At 43.0% G+C, this 19,438-nt stretch overlaps 3 protein-coding genes and 1 pseudogene across 4 annotated transcripts; 3 read left to right on the forward strand and 1 right to left on the reverse strand.

The window, feature by feature from the left end:
* Positions 1-738: 738 nt before the first annotated feature.
* LOC104778686 (flavin-containing monooxygenase FMO GS-OX5-like) lies at positions 739-3,536 on the forward strand (annotated as a pseudogene). Its single transcript, XR_015586716.1, has 5 exons — positions 739-1,337; positions 1,593-1,663; positions 1,783-1,929; positions 2,789-3,007; positions 3,104-3,536. The product of XR_015586716.1 is annotated as a flavin-containing monooxygenase FMO GS-OX5-like (transcript).
* Positions 3,537-5,335: 1,799 nt separating this feature from the next.
* On the forward strand, positions 5,336-7,936 carry LOC104739868 (flavin-containing monooxygenase FMO GS-OX5). The gene is made up of 5 exons (XM_010460337.3): positions 5,336-6,124; positions 6,205-6,275; positions 6,810-6,962; positions 7,044-7,262; positions 7,359-7,936. The coding sequence occupies exons 1-5, from the start codon at positions 5,581-5,583 to the stop codon at positions 7,752-7,754; spliced, it is 1,383 nt and encodes a 460-aa protein (XP_010458639.2). The 5' UTR covers positions 5,336-5,580; the 3' UTR covers positions 7,755-7,936.
* On the reverse strand, positions 7,876-10,096 carry LOC104771000 (WEB family protein At1g12150-like). Its single transcript, XM_010495473.2, has 3 exons — positions 9,989-10,096; positions 9,561-9,756; positions 7,876-9,422 (listed from the first exon to the last, which is right to left on the reverse strand). Exons 2-3 carry the CDS (start codon positions 9,726-9,728, stop codon positions 7,950-7,952), a joined length of 1,641 nt encoding a protein of 546 aa, XP_010493775.2. The 5' UTR covers positions 9,729-9,756; positions 9,989-10,096; the 3' UTR covers positions 7,876-7,949.
* A 377-nt stretch (positions 10,097-10,473) lies between these two features.
* On the forward strand, positions 10,474-12,715 carry LOC104771017 (flavin-containing monooxygenase FMO GS-OX-like 1). The gene is made up of 5 exons (XM_010495496.3): positions 10,474-11,069; positions 11,166-11,236; positions 11,337-11,480; positions 11,565-11,783; positions 12,094-12,715. The coding sequence occupies exons 1-5, from the start codon at positions 10,526-10,528 to the stop codon at positions 12,520-12,522; spliced, it is 1,407 nt and encodes a 468-aa protein (XP_010493798.1). The 5' UTR covers positions 10,474-10,525; the 3' UTR covers positions 12,523-12,715.
* Positions 12,716-19,438: the final 6,723 nt, after the last annotated feature.

Consider the following 19,438-nt stretch of genomic DNA (forward strand, 5'->3'; position numbering starts at 1 on the left):
CTAGTATTATTAACTTGTAGTTTTTTTTTGACAACAATACTAATTTTTGTAATAGTATATAATGTGTAAACATATGGTAGTATCGTACTTCCTTCCTTTGAAGGTCCTTCTCGATTCTATCGTTTTAGGCGTTCAGCGTACGGGGGGATGGAATTGGAATTTTCTCCTTTCATGTACACAATGAAACCATTACTGTCTTGGTTTTCGGATTCTTTTTTCTCGGAAAAAGTTGTACTTGTCTTGTTTTTCTACATTTTTTTTTGTTTTCTTTAGTTAATAATCCTCCTCTTAAATTATTGACATTTTTTGAAAAAAAAGAACTATTGTCCTTTAAATAATATAGAGTATAAAATCATTTCTTAATATAATAATAAATAGAGCATATAAATTCTTTATGATAGCTACAATAAAATATAAATTTTGGTTTTGATTATATTTGGAAAAATTTCAGTTTAATCGTCATTAATCCTCTTTTATTGTTTTTGCTGCCCTTAATTCTCGTAATCCCTTAATTCTCGTAATGTTTACTACATTACCTTAGATTTGTTATCGTTTGACAGTTTGACTTGGACAAAAAAACAACGCTGAGAAAAGTATAGTCATGCAACGTGTATAATTTCTTACGCGTGTCAGAAACAGGTTGCGCTATTTTCAATCCCATAACAAGAATTACGTAGGGAGATTTGGAAAATAAATCCATAATATTGGGTCAGATTTGAGAACGTTTACACCTATAAAGTACCGTGTACACTGTACGCACATGACACTCTTCAAGGAAACAGATATGACTCTGCCGCCTAACTCAATCAGCTCACGTCACGTGGCCGTGATCGGAGCAGGAGCCGCCGGGCTCGTGGCAGCTCGAGAGCTTTGTCGTGAAGATCACACGGTCACCGTATTTGAGCGTCAGAAACAAGTGGGAGGACTTTGGGTTTACACTCCAAACGTCGAGACAGACTTACTGAGCATTGACCCGGATCGAACCATCGTCCACTCGAGCGTCTATCAGTCCCTCCGCACCAATCTCCCACGAGAGTGTATGGGCTATTGTGAGTTCCCGTTCGTAACACGACGTGATGACGAGGCCAGAGACTCGAGACGGTACCCGAATCACAGGGAAGTCATGATGTACCTTCAAGATTTCACCAAAGAGTTCAAGATCGATGAGATGATCCGATTCGAGACCGAGGTTGTGCGGGTGGAGCCAGCGGCGGAGAACAGTCTTAAATGGATAGTTCAGTATAAGAGCTCAAGAGGTGTCTTTGGTAAAGATATCTTCGACGCAGTCGTCGTTTGCAATGGTCACTTCACTAAGCCCCGTCTTGCTCATATTCCTGGTAAGTAATTTAAAATTTAAAGTGTCCAAAACCATTAAATGTCTCTTAACAATAAAAGTGTATCAAAATTAAACAAATCCAAATAGTATCATTGTTGAATGCTAAATCGTGTGATAATAAAATATTTAATTTATTTTATAACATAATCACCTATATCTTTCAAGTTTCAAATAAATAAATCTAAACATGGTTCGAACCAGATCATGATTCGTTTTTGAACTAAAGGTGCGGGTTTTGTAATTTCTCTTGTATCAGGGATAGACACATGGCCAGGAAAGCAGATCCATAGCCAGAGTTATCGTGTTCGGGATCCATTCGAAGATCAGGTAATAACAAAAGTCTACGAAATCACTTTGACTTTTTAGTCTATTTTCCATTACTTGAATCTTTTTGTTATAGATTATACTAAAGATTACAAGATGTTATTGTTTTGACATGTTTGTAGGTGGTACGAGTGATAGGAAATCAATCCAGTGGAAGAGACATTAGCAAGGATATAACAACGCTAGCAAAAGAAGTCCATATTGCAGCTAATTCTGATGCATACGGAAAGGAAAGTTCTCGTTATAGCAATATACATATTAATCAGACGGTAAGAGCACAGAAATTGAGAAATCAACAAAACATAAATTTAATATATATTTACTTACTCAATTTTTTTTATGTTTGAAATCCAAAGCAAGTGGGTCGCGTCGACTCTATCAGGTCGGGTTAAGCTTCCTTCGGAGGACTAAATGATGGATGATGTCATTGGTTTCTATGCTAAACTTAAATCTTTGGGTATCTCCAAGAAATTTACGCATTTTCTAACTGATCTACAATTTACTCCCATGTTCAAAAAGCTCACATGAAGCAAGTTTGATCTCACAATATGAGTACTTTAATTGGGTCTCGAACAGTGTCGTTGCTCGTCTATTGAGCCTTGGAGAGAGGAACAATATAATATCGCCATCAAAAAAATGATGATACTTATCGTGATGATGAATGTGATGACCATGGTTAACTTATGGAAGAAGCGTACCGTGATTTCGTTAAATTTAAACCGACCAAAGTTTGTTCTATCCACTATCACTAGTTCTAAAATAAATGCGATATAAAATCCAGAATTGAGATTTCTATATTAGTAATTCAAGTATTGTTGTTGGTGAGTTTGAAACGTATAGGATTCAATTATCTGACGATGTTGTTCTGGAATCTATGAAAGGTGGTGGTAGTGATAGGAAATTTTGCGAGTGGGGCTGATATCAGCAGGGACATAAAGGGAGTGGCTAAAGAAGTCCATATCGCTTCTAGATCGAATCCATCTAATACATACAAACTACTTCCTGGTTCCGACAATTTATGGCTTCACCCTATGGTAAAATAACAAAATATTATATGTAGAATCGATCAGAGAGAACTTTGATCATACTAGACGGGTTGCTGATTCAGTTTTTGCTTTTTCATTGTAGATAGAAAATGCGAACGAAGATGGTTCGGTTGTTTTTGAGAATGGTAAGGTTGTCCAAGCTGATACCATTGTGCATTGCACCGGTTACAAATACTACTTCCCGTTTCTCAACACCAATGGCTATATTACCGTTGAGGATAACTGTGTTGGACCGCTTTACAAGCATGTATTTCCACCTGCGCTTTCTCCCGGGCTCTCCTTCATTGGTTTACCCTGGATGGTTAAGTTTCTCATTCACTCTACTTTTGTTGGGTTTTTTTTTCAGATATTTTTTCATCCTCTAATCAGATTGTGTGTGTTTTTAATCTGAAATCAGACACTGCAATTCTTTATGTTTGAGCTACAAAGCAAGTGGGTGGCTGCCGTTTTGTCCGGTCGGGTCACGCTTCCTTCAGAAGACAAAATGATGGAAGACGTTACTGCTTATTATGCAATGCGTGATACTTACGGGCTTCCTAAGAGATACACACATAAACTTGGTCAGAATCAGATTCGATACCTCGACTGGATAGCCGAGCAAGTTGGTGCACCCCCCGGTGAACAATGGAGATATCAGGAAATTGAGGGGGGATATTTCAGACTTGCCACACAATCAGACACTTTCCGTGATAAGTGGGACGATGATCATCTCATTGTTGAGGCTTGAGGATTTCTTGAGACAGAAGCTGATCACTAGTCTTCCTTCTGAGTTATTGGAATCCGGAAACTGATGATTGATTCCTTGGACAAATGATTAACCTGTCTGTGTGTTGTTGTGTTCTTCTTTGTTGTTGTGTAGAATAAAAGCCGTCAAAAGTTTTCCCATTGACAAACACTTGTATTAATCTAAGATTAATTCATAACCATTTTTCATTGTCTTTTTTTTATCTTTGAATGTTGGAATAAAACAAGGTTTTATACAGATGAAATCAGCCAGCCCTAGGCATGGTGTACATCTTCTTGTTTACGTCGACTCTTCAACTCACTTTCCACCACGTAATTTTAATCTTTGAACAAGATGATTCATCATGTTTCTTGCTCGTGATACTTAACGTGATGATTAATGTATGACGATGATCAACTTCTCGAAGAAGCGTACCGTGATTTCGCTAAATTCAAACCATCCAAAGTTTGTTCTACCCACTGTAACTAGTTCCAAAGTAAGTGCGGAGACTCCGGCATCCTAATTTGGTTTCAAGCAAGATTCTATTAAATTGTGATCTTTTTAGTTCTAAAATGTTTTAAAACACTACCTATCATAAAACGTTTATTTTTCTTTTAAATATAATTTAACATTACATTCAAAAAAAAAAAATGTGCTACGGCATAAGAGACCTAGAGTTGACATTTGAGAAAACTAACTAATGTGCCATGAACAGTTAATTTTCTTTCGAAATGTGCCATAATCGTTATAGTCTTTCCAAATGTGTCATAGCGATGACATGAGAGGAGAAGAGAAATATTAAATTACCCCTCGCAAAATCTGCAGTAACATAAAAAAAAATTACCCTAACCACGAAAACCGTTTCATCCTCCACTTCGTCTTCTCCCCTATTCTCTCTCATGAAAACCATGTGTTGCTCTCTTCTCTTTTAAACAAATCAACAAATCAACTTGCCCTAACTATAATTTTGTTTCCAGATTTTCGGTAGGCCGTCACTCTCTAAAAGTGGGTCTGATAGTGGTTCAACAAATCCGTCTGCTTCCGTCAACGAGAAAACGTTGGCAGATTACTCGACTGTCCCCACCTCAAGGTCTCATATGTAATTATCCTTTGAAATTTTAGTAGACAAAATCGCAGTAAGTTCCCATCACATTATGGACTTGGAATCTGAAGAAGCATTTATTGTGGACAACATAGAAGCTCAATAAACTAAACTTCAGTACACGAAATCAGTGTGTTATTATTATTGTCCACAAAGATATTGTCTATCATGAAGTGTAGAGTTCTTTTGAATTTGTCTATTTTGTATTAGATTTTGTCTATCATTATGTCTTCAGTTCAGTTAAGTCATATCTCTTGTTGTTGTCTACTGTGATATTGTCTTTCTGAAGTTATAAAAATTGGAGTAGACAAATTTGCACTCGGTTGGACCAGATATAGTATATGGAAAATCGTTTCGTCTAGACAACCTAGTAATTCAGTAAACTAAACCTTTGTTTTGTTATTATTATTGTCTACTATGATATTGTCTATCATGTGTAATTGGAATATCGTTTTTTCTTGACACCCTATAACTCAGTAGACGAACTCGTTTAAAAAAAAATTTGTCTACCATTTTAAATGTTGTCACTTTATATAAATGTGTGGACTAATTCCAATATAAATATGTTGTGTCCATGAATACGTGGACTTGTCTTAAATTTTATATGTTGTCCACAGCTTCGTGGATTTGTTTAGATATCATTACGTTGTCCACAACTTCATTACTATATATTTATCTGTTGTTCACCGATTCTCGCCCACGCTTCCCAAGAAATGCTTTTGATCCACCATCGAAAGAAATTTAATTGCAATCACAATCTAGTAAAACTGAATATGTTATGTTTGATGGATATGACATTTTTTAAAGGTGAAACAAATATGATACAATTGGAAAAAATTTAGGAAAATATAGCAATGGCAAAAATCGCTTGAGGTGATAGCAACGAATAAAAAAATGACAAAAAGGCTAAATTAAATACTATTTTTGGTATTCCACGAAAAAAACGTTTTGTCTTGTCGTTTTTCCAGTCTGGAAGATAACTAACAGATGGACTATATTTTATGGAGTATGCATAGCGTCACATCGGAAAAAAGAAAGAAATAAAAAAATGGCTCCCGCACAGAGCACAATCAAGTCACTCCACGTGGCAGTGATCGGAGCCGGAGCTGCCGGGCTCGTGGCTGCAAGAGAGTTACGCGATGAGGATCACTCCGTGGTAGTCTTCGAACGTGACTCAAAAGTCGGAGGTCTCTGGGTATACACACCTGAAAGCGAGGTTGACCCACTAAGCCTCGATCCAAATCGAACTGTAGTCCACTCGAGCGTCTACGACTCTCTCCGAACCAATCTCCCAAGAGAGTGCATGGGCTACAGAGACTTCCCTTTCGTGCCTCAACACGACGTCGAATCTAGAGACCCGAGAAGGTACCCTACTCACAAAGAAGTCTTAGCGTACCTTGAAGACTTTGCTAGGGAATTCAAACTCGTGGAGATGGTTCGATTCAATACTGAAGTGGTTCTTGTCGAGCCTGATGGTTTGAAATGGAGGGTTCAATCCAAAACTTCAGATGGGATCTCCGGTGATGAGATCTTTGATGCTGTCGTTGTTTGTAATGGACATTATACAGAACCTCGAGTTGCTCATGTTCCTGGTAATTCTAATTTATTAAAACCAGATCCAAAAGTTTGAAGTGATTTCTGTTTTCATTAACGATAAATTTGTTATTTTCAGGCATAGATTCATGGCCTGGGAAGCAGATTCATAGCCACAATTACCGTGTTCCTGACCCATTCAAAGATCAGGTTCCTACAGTTTTTAAAAATATTTTATTTTTGTTTTTGTTTTTTTGTCATCAGTATGTCGACACCTTTTGATTTTTTTTAATTCCATTATAGATTTAAAAGGAAATATTTTATTTCTTTTCTTCTCATTTTTATATTAGTAGAATCATTGTGCTTTGATGATATTCGAATTTAATATCTAGTGAATTTTTTATATTTTCTTTACGGTATGGGATGTGCAGAGCACTCCCACTGGTTAGACAGTCAGTAAAACTAATGAATATATATTATATATCTATATATTTGTCAACTAATGGATATTTATATTAATATCGTAATATTTTTGTTATTAAATTAAAATTTTAAATGATAAGTAGCAATAAACAAATTGTAACAAGACATGTAGTATTTGGAGTCCTAATGTAAAATACCTCTGGCGATGCTATTAGGTTAGTAGGAATATACGATGTAAGTAATTCAAGTAAGTTGGTGTTGAGTCTGAAATGTATAGGAGAATTCAGTTATCTGATAATGTTGGTCTGAAATCTTTGACAGGTGGTGGTAGTGATAGGAAACTTTGCGAGTGGAACTGATATCAGTAGGGACATAATGGCAGTGGCTAAAGAAGTCCATATCGCTTCTAGATCGAATCCATCTGAGACATACAAACAACTTCCTGGGTCCGACAATCTATGGCTTCACTCTATGGTTAATAACAAATAATATTTGTAGATCGTTCAGTAGAGAGAACTCTATAGACGAGTCGCTGATTCAGTTTTTTTTTTGTAGATCAAAAGTGGAAACGAAGATGGTTCGATTGTTTTTGAGAATGGTAAGGTTGTCCAAGCTGATACCATTGTGCATTGCACCGGTTACAAATATTACTTCCCGTTTCTCAACACCAATGGCTATATTACCGTCGAGGATAACTGTGTTGGACCGCTTTACAAGCACGTGTTTCCACCTGCGCTTGCTCCCGGGCTTTCCTTCGTTGGTGTACCATGGATGGTTAAGTCTCTCTTTCAATCTACTTTTGTTGGCTTTTATTTCAGATTTTTTTTTAATATTCTCTAAACAAATTGTGTCTTTCTAATCTTAAATCAGACACTGCTATTCTTTATGTTTGAGCTCCAAAGCAAGTGGGTGGCTGCAGTTTTATCTGGTCGGATCAAGCTTCCTTCAGAAGACAAAATGATGGAAGACGTTACTGCCGATTATGCAATGCGTGATACTCACGGGCTTCCTAAGAGATACACACATAGACTTGGTGCGGGTAATGTTCAATACCTCAACTGGATAGCCGAGCAAGTTGGTGCACCGCCTGGTGAGCAGTGGAGATTTCAGGAACTTGATGGCGGCTATGTCAGACTTGCCACACGACCAGACACTTTCCGTGATAAGTGGGACGATGATCATCTCATCGTTGAGGCTTATGAGGGTTTCTTGAGACAGAAGCTAATCAAGAGTCTTCCTTCTGAGTTATTGGAATCCGGAAAATGATGATTGATTCCTTGGACAAATTATTCACATGTCTGTATGTTATTGTGTTTTTTGTGTTGTTCTTGTTGTGTAAGAATAAAAGCCTTCAAATGTTTATCATTGGATAAACACTTGAGGTTAATTCTTAAACATTTTCATTGTCTTTTATCTTTGAATGTTCGAATAAAACAAAGTTTTATACAGATGGAATTAGCCTTAAGCATTATGTACATCTTCTTGTTTACGCCATCTTTTCAACTCACTTTCCACCACGCTCTTTGCGGCTTCTGCAGATTCTGCTGACTTCTGAGCCAGATCTGTTGCGTGCTTCATCTCCTCTATCGCTTTAAGGTTTGCTGCTAACTTAGTATCCGCTTCAGTTTTTCTCGCGTTTATCTCTTCCAGTTCAGTTGCTATAGCTGCCAACTTCTTTTCGATTGCAGTCTCTGTTTCCCCTGCTCCACGTTTCAAAGATTCAAACTCTTGAATCGTAATTTTAATCTTTGAACCAGATGATTCGTCATGTTTCTTGCTCTCTTGCTTCTGAGATATCATCTTCATCTCTTCCCGGACTTTCTCTTCAGCTGATTTCGCCTCTTCGACTTCTCTTATAATAAGCTCTAGTCTCTTTTCAGCTTCCTCTGCAGCTATCATTGCGGTCTCGGTTTCTTTCTTCAAGCTCTCTATCTTTCTATTCATGTTTTCAGCTTCGTTTCTTGCTTCCATAGCTTCTGATTTCATTTGCTCCAGTTTCAAGCTCTCTTCCTTTAGAGCTTCCATCTTTTTTGCTTCCTCAATCTCTAACCTCTCTGCTTCTTTCTGCTGAAGCTCTTCACGTTCTCTTCTCAAGTCTTCTAGCTCCATCCTGAGAGAATTCACCAAGCTTCGGAGAGAGGATTCTTCATCAGCAGCTTCCTGTAGCCTCATCGTAGCCTCATTAAGCTCATTTGTAATGATTTTAACCGTGTTCATCTCAGATTCATGAGCTTTCTTCATCTCCTCCCGTAAAATATCAATCTCTGAGGTTGTCTCTATTAGTTTGGCCTCAAGAGTTCTTGACAGCTCAGGCTCATATTCTTTCCTCAAGACTAGAAGTTTCTTCTCTGCCTCCTCAACAGCAGTTCTGTAACATTCTCGTAAATCGTCTTTCTCCTTCACAATATTGGCATGTTCCTGCAGATTCTGAGCGGCTGCTAGCTTAAGCTGATGAATCGCATCTTTCATATCTGAAATCTCCTTAGAAAGCTCGTTAACCTTAGCAGAGTTGGCTTGGAGTGCACGTTGGGCTTCTGCAGCCTGGTTTAAGGCTGTGGTTTTGAAATCCATAACAGAATCAAAGCTCTGTCTGATTTTGTTGAGCTGTTGCTTTGCAGCATCAAGTTCAACGGTGGTAGAGAGATATTGTTCTCTAGCAATGTCAAGTTCGTGATGGTGAGGAGGAGAGCCATGAAACTTATCATGCTCAAGCTGTTCTTCACGCTGTTGGACAGTTTCTTTGGTGTCAATAGCGGATTGCTTAGATTTGTTGACTGTCTCAAGTTTGTTTTTTAGATCCTCCATTGTCTTCTTTGCCTTTGAAAGATCAGCAAGAGCACGAGATCTAGTGCTCTCAGCGTTGTCTAGCTTTTGCTTGATCTTGATGAATTCCTTGTGGACTAGCATTAGCTGTGTTTCTTTATCGCAAACGTTCTGAAACATATCAAAAGAACATGTTTAATTTTGCCTACATAAAATCCATTACAGAAACAAATCTCTAGAAACATGATACAACCCGTTCTTAATCAGACTTTGATGATCCATCCATTAAGTTGTTATTAGATCAATTACCTCAGAGGAAAGGCGAGACCTCCTTGGAGTACTTCTTTGTCTAGATACAACTTCTCCGAACAAGCTCACCGCAGCTTTCACCGATTGGAACGGTGCTCTCGTGTCTATCTCTCCCACCTCCATCGTCCTCGGAGATTCAGGACCTTTTTGTACTCTAATGTTCACCATTATCTACTATTTTTTTTTCTGCCTCTACCTACACAAACATTTTCACACAAACCCAAGAAAACATGAATCATAGATGAAACAATATCATAATCCTCACATGATCGTCATACTATAATCCCCATTTTTGTATCATAAACTCAATAAAACTAATAACCACAATAAGAATTTTTACATGGCAAAAACCGTGAAGACATGCATAACATCAATCAATAGCGTGATAGGAAGAAATTAGATGAATCGAAAGGAGACAATGTACGTACCTTGAGTTTTTCTCTGTCTTCGTGTTCTTGTGTTTGCTTTTTTTTCTTATTGTCTTCTTCTTATATAATCTCTTTCTTCCTCTACAATAACGGGATTTTTGATTGGTTATTAATCCATTTTGTCTCTTCGATCTATTTATAGAAACTTAGTTGATGGCACGACACCTTTCCTTCTTCTGGCTGCACCCACGTCTCTCTGTCTCAAATCTCCTTTTTAAAATTTATTTTTAACTTTTTAAGAACTCATAAAAATTTAAATTTCCCCCCCAAGTTTTCATCAAACAGTTATAAGAAAAAATAACTAAAATAAAACAAATTCTGGTTACAACATATTTATCTTATATATGGACGGCTACGTGAATCTGAGCATTGTAGAGATTTTTGGGTTGATAGTGTCATAAAACATAATTAGAGGTCAAATTAGAAATATCTATAAATATAGGGGTCTATTTAATTATTATAAGTAAATATGCAACACCGCTTTCAAGGAATCTGATTAATGACAGTCCAAGTTGTTTGAATAATTGACTTCACACTATGACCAGCTTAATCCCCTCACGTGGTCGTCACGTGGCCGTGATCGGACTCGGAGCCGCCGGACTCGTAGCGGCTAGAGAGCTTCGCTGTGAAGGTCACACCGTCGTCGGTTTCGAGCGTGAGAAACATGTTGGAGGACTTTGGATGTACACGGATCGAGTCGAACTTGACTCACTTAGCGCTGACCCGGATCGAACCGTCGTCCACTCGAGCGTCTACGAATCCCTCCGCACCAATCTACCACGAGAATGTATGGGTTTCAGTGACTTTCCGTTCGTAACTAGATCCGGTGAAGGCGACCCGAGACGGTACCCGGACCACAGGGAAGTCTTGAAGTACCTTCAAGATTTCGCCAAGGAGTTCAAGATCGACGAGATGGTCAGATTCGAGACTGAGGTTTTGTGTGTGGAGCCGACGGAGAAGGATAGCCGTAAATGGAGAGTTCAGTTTAAGAGCTCAAGTGGTGTCTCCGGCGAAGAAACCTTCGACGCGGTCGTTGTTTGCAATGGTCACTACACTGAGCCTCGTATTGCTCATATTCCTGGTAAGTAATTTTGTTTGGTTTACTTAAAAAAGTGTGATTAGTATGTAATTAATGGTTGATTAGTTTCTTAATTATCTCGTTTTTTAAGTCTTTTAGGGATAGATTCATGGCCAGGAAAGCAGTTCCATAGCCACAATTATCGGATTCCAGATCAATTCAAAGATCAGGTCTTTGCAATTATATTATTTACTTAATAATCTTAGCTCCTTAAATACTTATAATTTCGTTTAAGATCTCTGCGTTGATTGTGGTTTGACATGTTTGTAGGTAGTGATAGTGATAGGTGGTCAAGCTAGTGGAAACGACATTAGCAGCGACATAGCTAGCATGGCAAAAGAAGTCCATATCTCAGCTAAAGGGGTTACATCCGAGTCGTACAGCGGTTACAACAACCTACGGCTTCATCCCCCGGTAGATAAATTATGATAAAAAAAAAAGACAGTTGAGAATATGAATATGATCTCATTTGATTTCTTAAAAATTCCTTTGATGTAGATATATCGCGCCCGCAAGGATGGTTCTGTGGTATTCAAAAACGGTAAAGTGGTTTTTGCTGATGCTATAGTTCATTGCACTGGTTACAAGTATCATTTCCCGTTTCTTAAAACCAACGGTTATGTGACTGTTGAGGATAACCGTGTTGGACCGCTCTACAAGCATGTTTTCCCACCCGCACTTGCCCCTGGGATCTCCTTTATTGGTTTACCTTTCATGGTTAGTATCATTACTACATGTTAAGATAGAAATTAGATTTTAAGAGATTTAGAATGTTTGGATAATCTTGAAATATACACTTTTATAAGAGAAGAACGTTAGGATAAATTTAGGGTCAAGTGTTTGTTCATAAGGCGGTAACGTTATTGATAATATTTGATTATCTTTGAAGCTATTCATAAGGCGGTAATTAACATTATTGAATTACATGATGGTATAATGTCTTAGATCTTCTAATAAGTGGATTGTTTATTTGATTTTGGGCTCATTACTTGGTTTGATCTTTGTTCTTTAACTTGTTATAATCCAGGGACTTCAGTTCTTTATGTTTGAAATCCAGAGCAAGTGGGTTGCTTCGGTTCTGTCGGGACGGGCTAAGCTTCCTTCAGAGGATAAAATGATGGAAGAGGCTATAGCTTTCTACGCGAAGCTTGAAGATCTGGGGATCCCTAAGAGATATACACATTTTCTAACCGATCCTCAAGGGAATCCAATGCTCGGGAAATTTAAACCGGAGGATGAAGTTGTGATCTCTCAAAGAGATTATTTCAACTGGATAGCGGAACAGTGTGGTTGCGCATCCATTGAACCTTGGAGAGAGCGACTATACAACGTCGCTATCAAGAAAGTTTTCTTTGGTGGAGATTGTTATCGCGATCGATGGGACGCTGATCAACTCATTAAAGAAGTGTACGGCGAATTCGCCAAATTGAAATCGAACCAAGATTGTTCTTCGTAGTTGTTGATCCATGGAAGATGTTTGAAACGTGACAAAGGGAACAGTTGCAGTCTGAATATTTGGAACTGTAATTTGTTTTTTTTTTTTTTTTTTTTGATCAAACCGGGAACAGTAATTTGTTAAGTTGAGAACTAGTGGACAAATTCATAATAAAAGTTGTAAACATGGTCAATGATTCAATGATTTTTCGTTATTTAAGGTGTTAATTACTTAAAAGCTATTTTTAATTTCCCTAGTTAAAAATAACACATATATTGTTGGATATGGGCTTTGTCCCATATGCCAACTCGGCCCAACAAATACTCACCAGAGATAGAAGGAAATGGGCCAACCTCGGAGGACAATCTCGGGATTTCACACAGAAAACCCTAGAGTGTTCTAACTCTACATTCGCTTATAAATAGCTCGAGACATCTATTGGAGAAAGGATACGGACCCGCAGACAATACCTACAGAGCAACACTTTGCATCGAAAACTGCTATTGTCTTTCGTATAATTCATTCTTGTTTTCAGTTCGTCCATTTAAGCTTGCTAGTTCGCTTGTGAACTAACAAGCTCTATCTCGACTCGTTTTAAGTGACGATCTCACGTTTTCCCCGATTAATAAAAGAACTTGCTTGCTCTTTCCCACAAAATCTTTATTTGTTTAAACTGTGTAATCCCCGGTACAAACAATTGGCGCCCACCGTGGGGCGAGAGTAAAGCGCTTCTTTTGACGAATCAAGACCGACGATCCTCACTTCCTCGAAGTTTCAAGACTCATGACGAACCCCAGCGAAAACCTCAACGAAGTAACGGAGCAGCCAACGGAACAGCGATGGGGGCGAACGAGAACACGAACAGTTCCCCCGCTGAGCTCCCTGCCGAACTCCTCGGAGAGCCCAACCGAAGGCTCCCTGCCGAGCCCAACCGAAGGCTCACTGCCGAGCACAATCTTTCCACCAGCGCCCGACTCGCCCTCTGAGTCTCTCGTAGCTGCACACGCTGAAGCCGGACCTGCTGCAGACCAGCTGGTCACCAACACAACCTCTACACCAGCGCCCGATACGCCATCAGAACCTCTTGTTGCTACACATGCCCAACATCTCCAAACCATGGCTCTAGTTTTCACTGACGGTGCCGCCCTCTCAGCTCCCTTGCTTGCTGGACGCAGAAACAACTTCGAATATCTGATGTAGACTATCATCGACAGTCTCGTTAGCCAGGACATGCGAACAGCCGAGCGACTTGACACACTCGCTACAACATAAAAAAGCTTACCTTAATCAAATCAACTGACTCCAACAATAGAAGAACAAGCACCGAGACACCATCGACTTTGGGAGCGCTCAGAGTGCCCATTCTACCTCCAGTAACAGCCATGGGTGATGTAGTAGGCCTCTCGTTAGCCACAGAAAGATCCATGAAACCACCACTTTTCACCAAACTCAAGAATGTCGTCAAAATCACGATCGTCGGTCAAACCCTTGTTGCTGAAACCAAAACTCCACTCTTCCCTAATATCAATATCGATACCGTCGAAAGCATCACCATGAGAAGTGCCGACCTCATGAGAGGTGTCGCCAAGCTCGCGACAAACAAAGCCGACATCACCGCTCAGCTCCACATCCTCTCGATCGATCTCAAAGCTAGCCGGATCCAGATCGGCAGATTCTCGGTCGCTCCGCCCTCCGATTAACAAAGCATCACCACGGGCAGCCTCGCAAGAGATACCGATCTCACGAAATGTACCAATCTCACGAGAGGTGCCGATCTCACCAGCGTTCATGCCTTCACTCTCGAGCTCACCATCCCTTTGCCTATCTCACCTCCTGGTCGCAAAGCCGACCTTTACCTCGCTCCCAACCAAGCGAGAATCACACTCATTATACCGACCTCCCCTCTTGCTCCTATGAGCCATCTCCACCCAACGAACCTCGAGACCAACCTCGAGAGTGGTCGCCGCCCAAGTCGAGATTGGGGACGACCTCATGATGGTCATCCTCGCCAACCTCAACCTCTCGATCTTGTTCCAAGGAAGATCCGCATGCAGCCTGCGCCGACCCCCATTGTAGAGTTCTCTCCCCCTCGTGGCCCTATGCCGACCTCAGATTTGTTTCTTATGATGCCAACCTCAAAGTCTGTGCGCGCGGGCTGAACCAGGGCGACCGCCAACCACCATCAGGTCATCTCGATCGACGGTCAACGGAATATCCTGCCGACCTATTATCGGCAAAGAAGCGACGAGCGGCGGCTAGGTTTTGTTCCTTGGAGAATATCCTGCTGACCTCTCTCGCTCATATATCCCAATACGCCTCCAATATACTTGTATAGTCAACCTTGCCACCTCCAATTATGAGCCGACCTCGGAGTTCACCCTAACGGTTAGACAAGTACCGACATGGATTGGAGATATGCCACCCACACAGGGACGACCTCTAGGGCACCGTACAACGCCACACTGACCTCCATTGGCCGACCCCCTCACCCATAGTGTCGATTTCGCCAACTCTGACGCACAACCGCTCACCCTCAAAGCAAACTGCCGGTTTCAGGAAGCGGGTGGCCGTCCCGGCCGAAGGACCGTGATCGGTCGGACCGGCTGAAAGATTAGCACCAATCGACGCAACATTAAGACCCAAAACAGCTGAACGAGGACCAGGATCCTCGGCCGGGACGACATCCATAGGACTCCCACCAAAACCAATGTCGCTATCTTCACTGAACTCGAGAATATCAGCAAAATTGTAGTCGTTGGCCAAACTATCGAAGTCTCCACACTCCGCTCCAATACCAACACTAACATCATCAAAAACGTCTTTATAAGCCGCGAACTCTTCGGTAAAAGCACGCTGGATTCCCGCAAGAGTTTTACCACGCGTATACGTTAGAACTCGGGAGCTCGTCGAAGGACGACCTCCCTTTCTGTTCGAAATACCGACCTCGTCCGTACCCCCTCGCCGATCTCTCTCGCTTGGGGCCTTATCGCCTGATGACCGAAAACCGAGACCTCCACACATAAGATCAGCGTCGCCTTCATCAAAATCAGAACCAACCGCAATTCGGAGATCAGTCGCGCCAAGCTCGTCGCCGCCGAGCATCGATGTGCCGAACACACTATTGTGCCGCGTTCTTAGACCAACCTCACTGCTTTCCTCTTTGGTTATTTTACATTGGTCAATGGTTACTCACTTAATTTACTCCATTAGATGGTGGTTTTGACGCGGGCCGATCTTCGATCCCCGATATTTGGCCGACCACAGCTCTCGGCCACTCTCTCTCCCGAAAGTCGAATTCAATGTGATCTCCTCCAATCGACCCAATATCGCGAGTGTCGAACTTGCTCAAATCTCGCCGACCTCCCAATATCTCCGTGTTTCGGCGCCCTCCCATCCTAAGATCTGGGTCGCCATCGTCGGAATCAAACTCGTGGGAGATATCAACGAAACAGGAATCAAGTCGACCAACGCCCTCAACTATGCCAGCCTCGGACATGCCTTCCATACCGATCTCACCGACGCCAGGCCGAGCTCCGAGATTCCTCATCCTGATCTCGCCGACGCCAGGCCAAGATCCGAGATCTCCCACGCCGAACTCGCCGGATCCAACCATTCTCGGCGGAAAAGCGCCGATCACCCCGCTCAATCCGGAATCCTCTCGATCCGATCCGCCGATCTCCGCCGATCCACCAGGTACGGACGCTTCGCCTCTCTCAACAGGACTCACGAAATCGACACGGCGCCGATCTCCGACCATCCGGGCGCCGACCTCTCGGCCGACCATCCGGGCGCCGACCTCGTCCTCTCGGCCGACCATCCGGGCGCCGACCTCGTCCTCTCGGCCGACCATCCGGGCGCCGATCTCGTTCTCTCGGCCGACCATCCGGGCGCCGACCTCGTCCTCTCGGCCGACCATCCGGGCGCCGATCTCGACCTCTCGGCCGACCATCCGGGCGCCAACCTCGTCCTCTCGGCCGACCATCCGGGTGCCGATCTCGTCCTCTCGGCCGACCATCCGGGGGCCGATCTCGCTCTCTCGGCCGACCATCCGGGCGCCGACCTCGTCCTCTCGGCCGACCATCCGGGCGCCGATCTCGCTCACTCTGCCGCACTCGATTCCCGCCGATCAACCAGGTTCAAGCTCGCCGCTTTTCTCGGCCGGGCGGGTGAAACTCGTATGGCGCCGACCTCCGAACATCCTCTCGCCGACCTCGTCCTCTTCGCCGACCTCCGAATCTCCCGTTGGGACCCGTCGATCTCCGTCGATCGGCCGGATTCACGCACATCGCCTTTCTCGGCCGAGCTCGCAAAACTCGTATGTCGCCGTCCACCGACTATCGACGATCTCCGCATGAGAAGCTCGGAGGCGGCGGCTGCTAGGTCTTCAAGGATGTGTGACCAAACAAAGGGGAGAGAAAAGTAGAGAGAGAAAGAAGTAAAAGCATAAAAATAAAAGCATAGAGAGAGAAAGTTACCTTTTTATGGAGAGAAGGAAGTGAAGAAAAAGGAGGAGATGGGGAGACATAAATAAGTAAAACGGAAATTTTACTGCCATAATCCGTCACCTCGATTCGCGACACGCCCGTTTCTGGAAATTCATCGTATACCGCGCTCAAAGGAAGGACCGTCGGATATTCACGGTGTCTCTCGATTGACGAAACCTGAGAGTGGCGCTGAGCTCAGTTCGGCGAGATCGACCTCACCCAAACCAATTCGCTACCCTCTGATATCTTCAATATCGCGAGAAACGACCTCACTAGCTCTGATCTTCCCAACATTCATACTTGGCGATCTGGCAAACAATTGACCTTTCAAACTTATCTATGTTGTCGACTTACCAAGCTCGTCTCTACTACCTGCAAGCCGATCATCAATCCAACGACAAACCACCCACGTAGGAGTCGGGTTATTGCAAGAGCTCCCCAAACCTTCACAATTTTGGTTTTACGCAATGGTCTGTCCATAAACCCAACCCAAACAATGGCCTCGCAGCTCGACATCGACGACCAACTCGCAGCTCAACACCGAAGATCAACGGTGAGTTAAACATCATAATATCATTAGCAAAAAAAAAAAAAAAAAAAAAAAGAAAAAAAAAAAAAAGAACGCTCACTTGCCGAGCTCATCAACTCTTCAAAAGAAGTCATTTACAAAAAAAAAAATTACACTCGCAAGAGTACTCTAAGCCAAATAAGCTCTCTCGAACGAGTCCGTCTTAACGAGTGTCCAGCTTCTACATCGTCACCCTGGCCAGGTGTTCGATTAAAAACGCGTTCCACATGGATGCAGCGGTGAAATAATCCGCACAAAAAAAGCCAAGCCCAGTCTCGCATTCAGCTAGCAGGCGGTCAAGTTTGAATAAGCCAAGTTCTTACTTGCACACTCTTGCCGACCTCGGGGCACCCACAGGGTAAGCCGGACACCAGGGCCGCACCTAATAGGTACGACGAGCTCATCTCAACTACCAACCTAAAACTTGGTATTCGAAACACGTAACAGGATAAGCCGAGAGACGTCTCGCCCCGTAAAATACATCTCGAAACCAAGCAAAAAACCGAGCAAGTCTCGCACTAATTTGAGGGCGCCTGGACTAATAAGCCAAGCTCCGGCTTGCAAGTTCTTGCCAACTCCAAACACCAACAAGATAAGCCGGACACAAAAGCCACACCTAAAGGTATGGCGAGTCCGTCTCGCCTACCACTTTACTCCAGTAAAGCACAAAGCCTTGTTGCATATCAAACATACGCTCAAATGCATGTCGCCCTCATGCTCGATGCCCTCATAGTCGACTCACTCGCGCTTGCCACTCTCACGCACGACTCACTCACGCTTGCCACTATCATGCTCGACGCCCTCACAGTCAAACGCTCTCACGCACGACTCACTCACGCTTGCCACTATCATGCTCGACGCCCTCACAGTCAAACACTCTCACGCACGACTCACTCACGCTTGCCACTATCATGCTCGACGCCCTCACAGTCAAACGCTCTCACGCTAACTCTTTCACGCTTGCCACTATCATGTTCGCAGCCCTCACAGTCGACGCTCTCACGCTCGACTCTCTCGCGCTTGTCGCCCTCATGCTCGACGCTCTCACACTCGAGTCTCTTGGTACCTACCTACAGCTTGGTGCCGACCTCCAGCTTGGCGCCAACCTACAGCTTGGTGCCTACCTCAAGCTTGATGCCAACCTCTACCTAGGTGCCTACCTCAATTTCGGTGCCGACCTCCAGCTTGGCGCCTACCTCAAGTTTGGTGCCGACCTCCAGTTTTGTGCCTACCTCCAGCTTGGACGTGGAATGCGAGCGCACATCATGAACACCCATCTTAGGAGTTGACCTTGGAGCTCGCCCAATGGTAGGACAAGCGCCGACCTAGAATGAGGATTTTCCGAACTCCGGGCATCGTGCAGCGTCCCGCCGACCTCAATCCGCCGATCTCGCAAGAACCAACCTCAGCACTCATCAATCCTTGTCCGCCGACCTCTCTTCACCTCTCGACCCCGTTCGACGACGATGATCTCACTCTCGCCAACCTCAGTCTCGGTGGAAACCTCAATCTCACTCTCGGTGGCGACCTCAATCTCACTCTCGGCGCCGATCTCAATCTCACTCTCGGCGTCGAGCTCAGTCTCACTCTCGGTGGCTACCTCAATCTCAAGCTCGATGACCTCAATCTCCGCATGCCGGTCTGGCTCAATTTCTTTGATCCTTGGTTACGAACTATGTGCGGCAACTCCGTCATCAACCATTGCAGATCCATTATCAAGCACTACACTCTGTAAAAACGTGCTCAAGTCGCATAACATCTAGATGAGATCCACGCTCAACGCTCCACGCGCCAGGCGCCACGCTCCGCAAAGACGTGCTCAAGACACATAACATTCATACAAGCTTCGCGCTCCAGAACAACACACTCAACGCATACAACATCA

Source organism: Camelina sativa, chromosome 3 (assembly GCF_030686135.1).
Source record: "Camelina sativa cultivar CO46 ecotype springtype chromosome 3, ASM3068613v1".
NCBI classification, from domain to species: domain Eukaryota; kingdom Viridiplantae; phylum Streptophyta; class Magnoliopsida; order Brassicales; family Brassicaceae; genus Camelina; species Camelina sativa.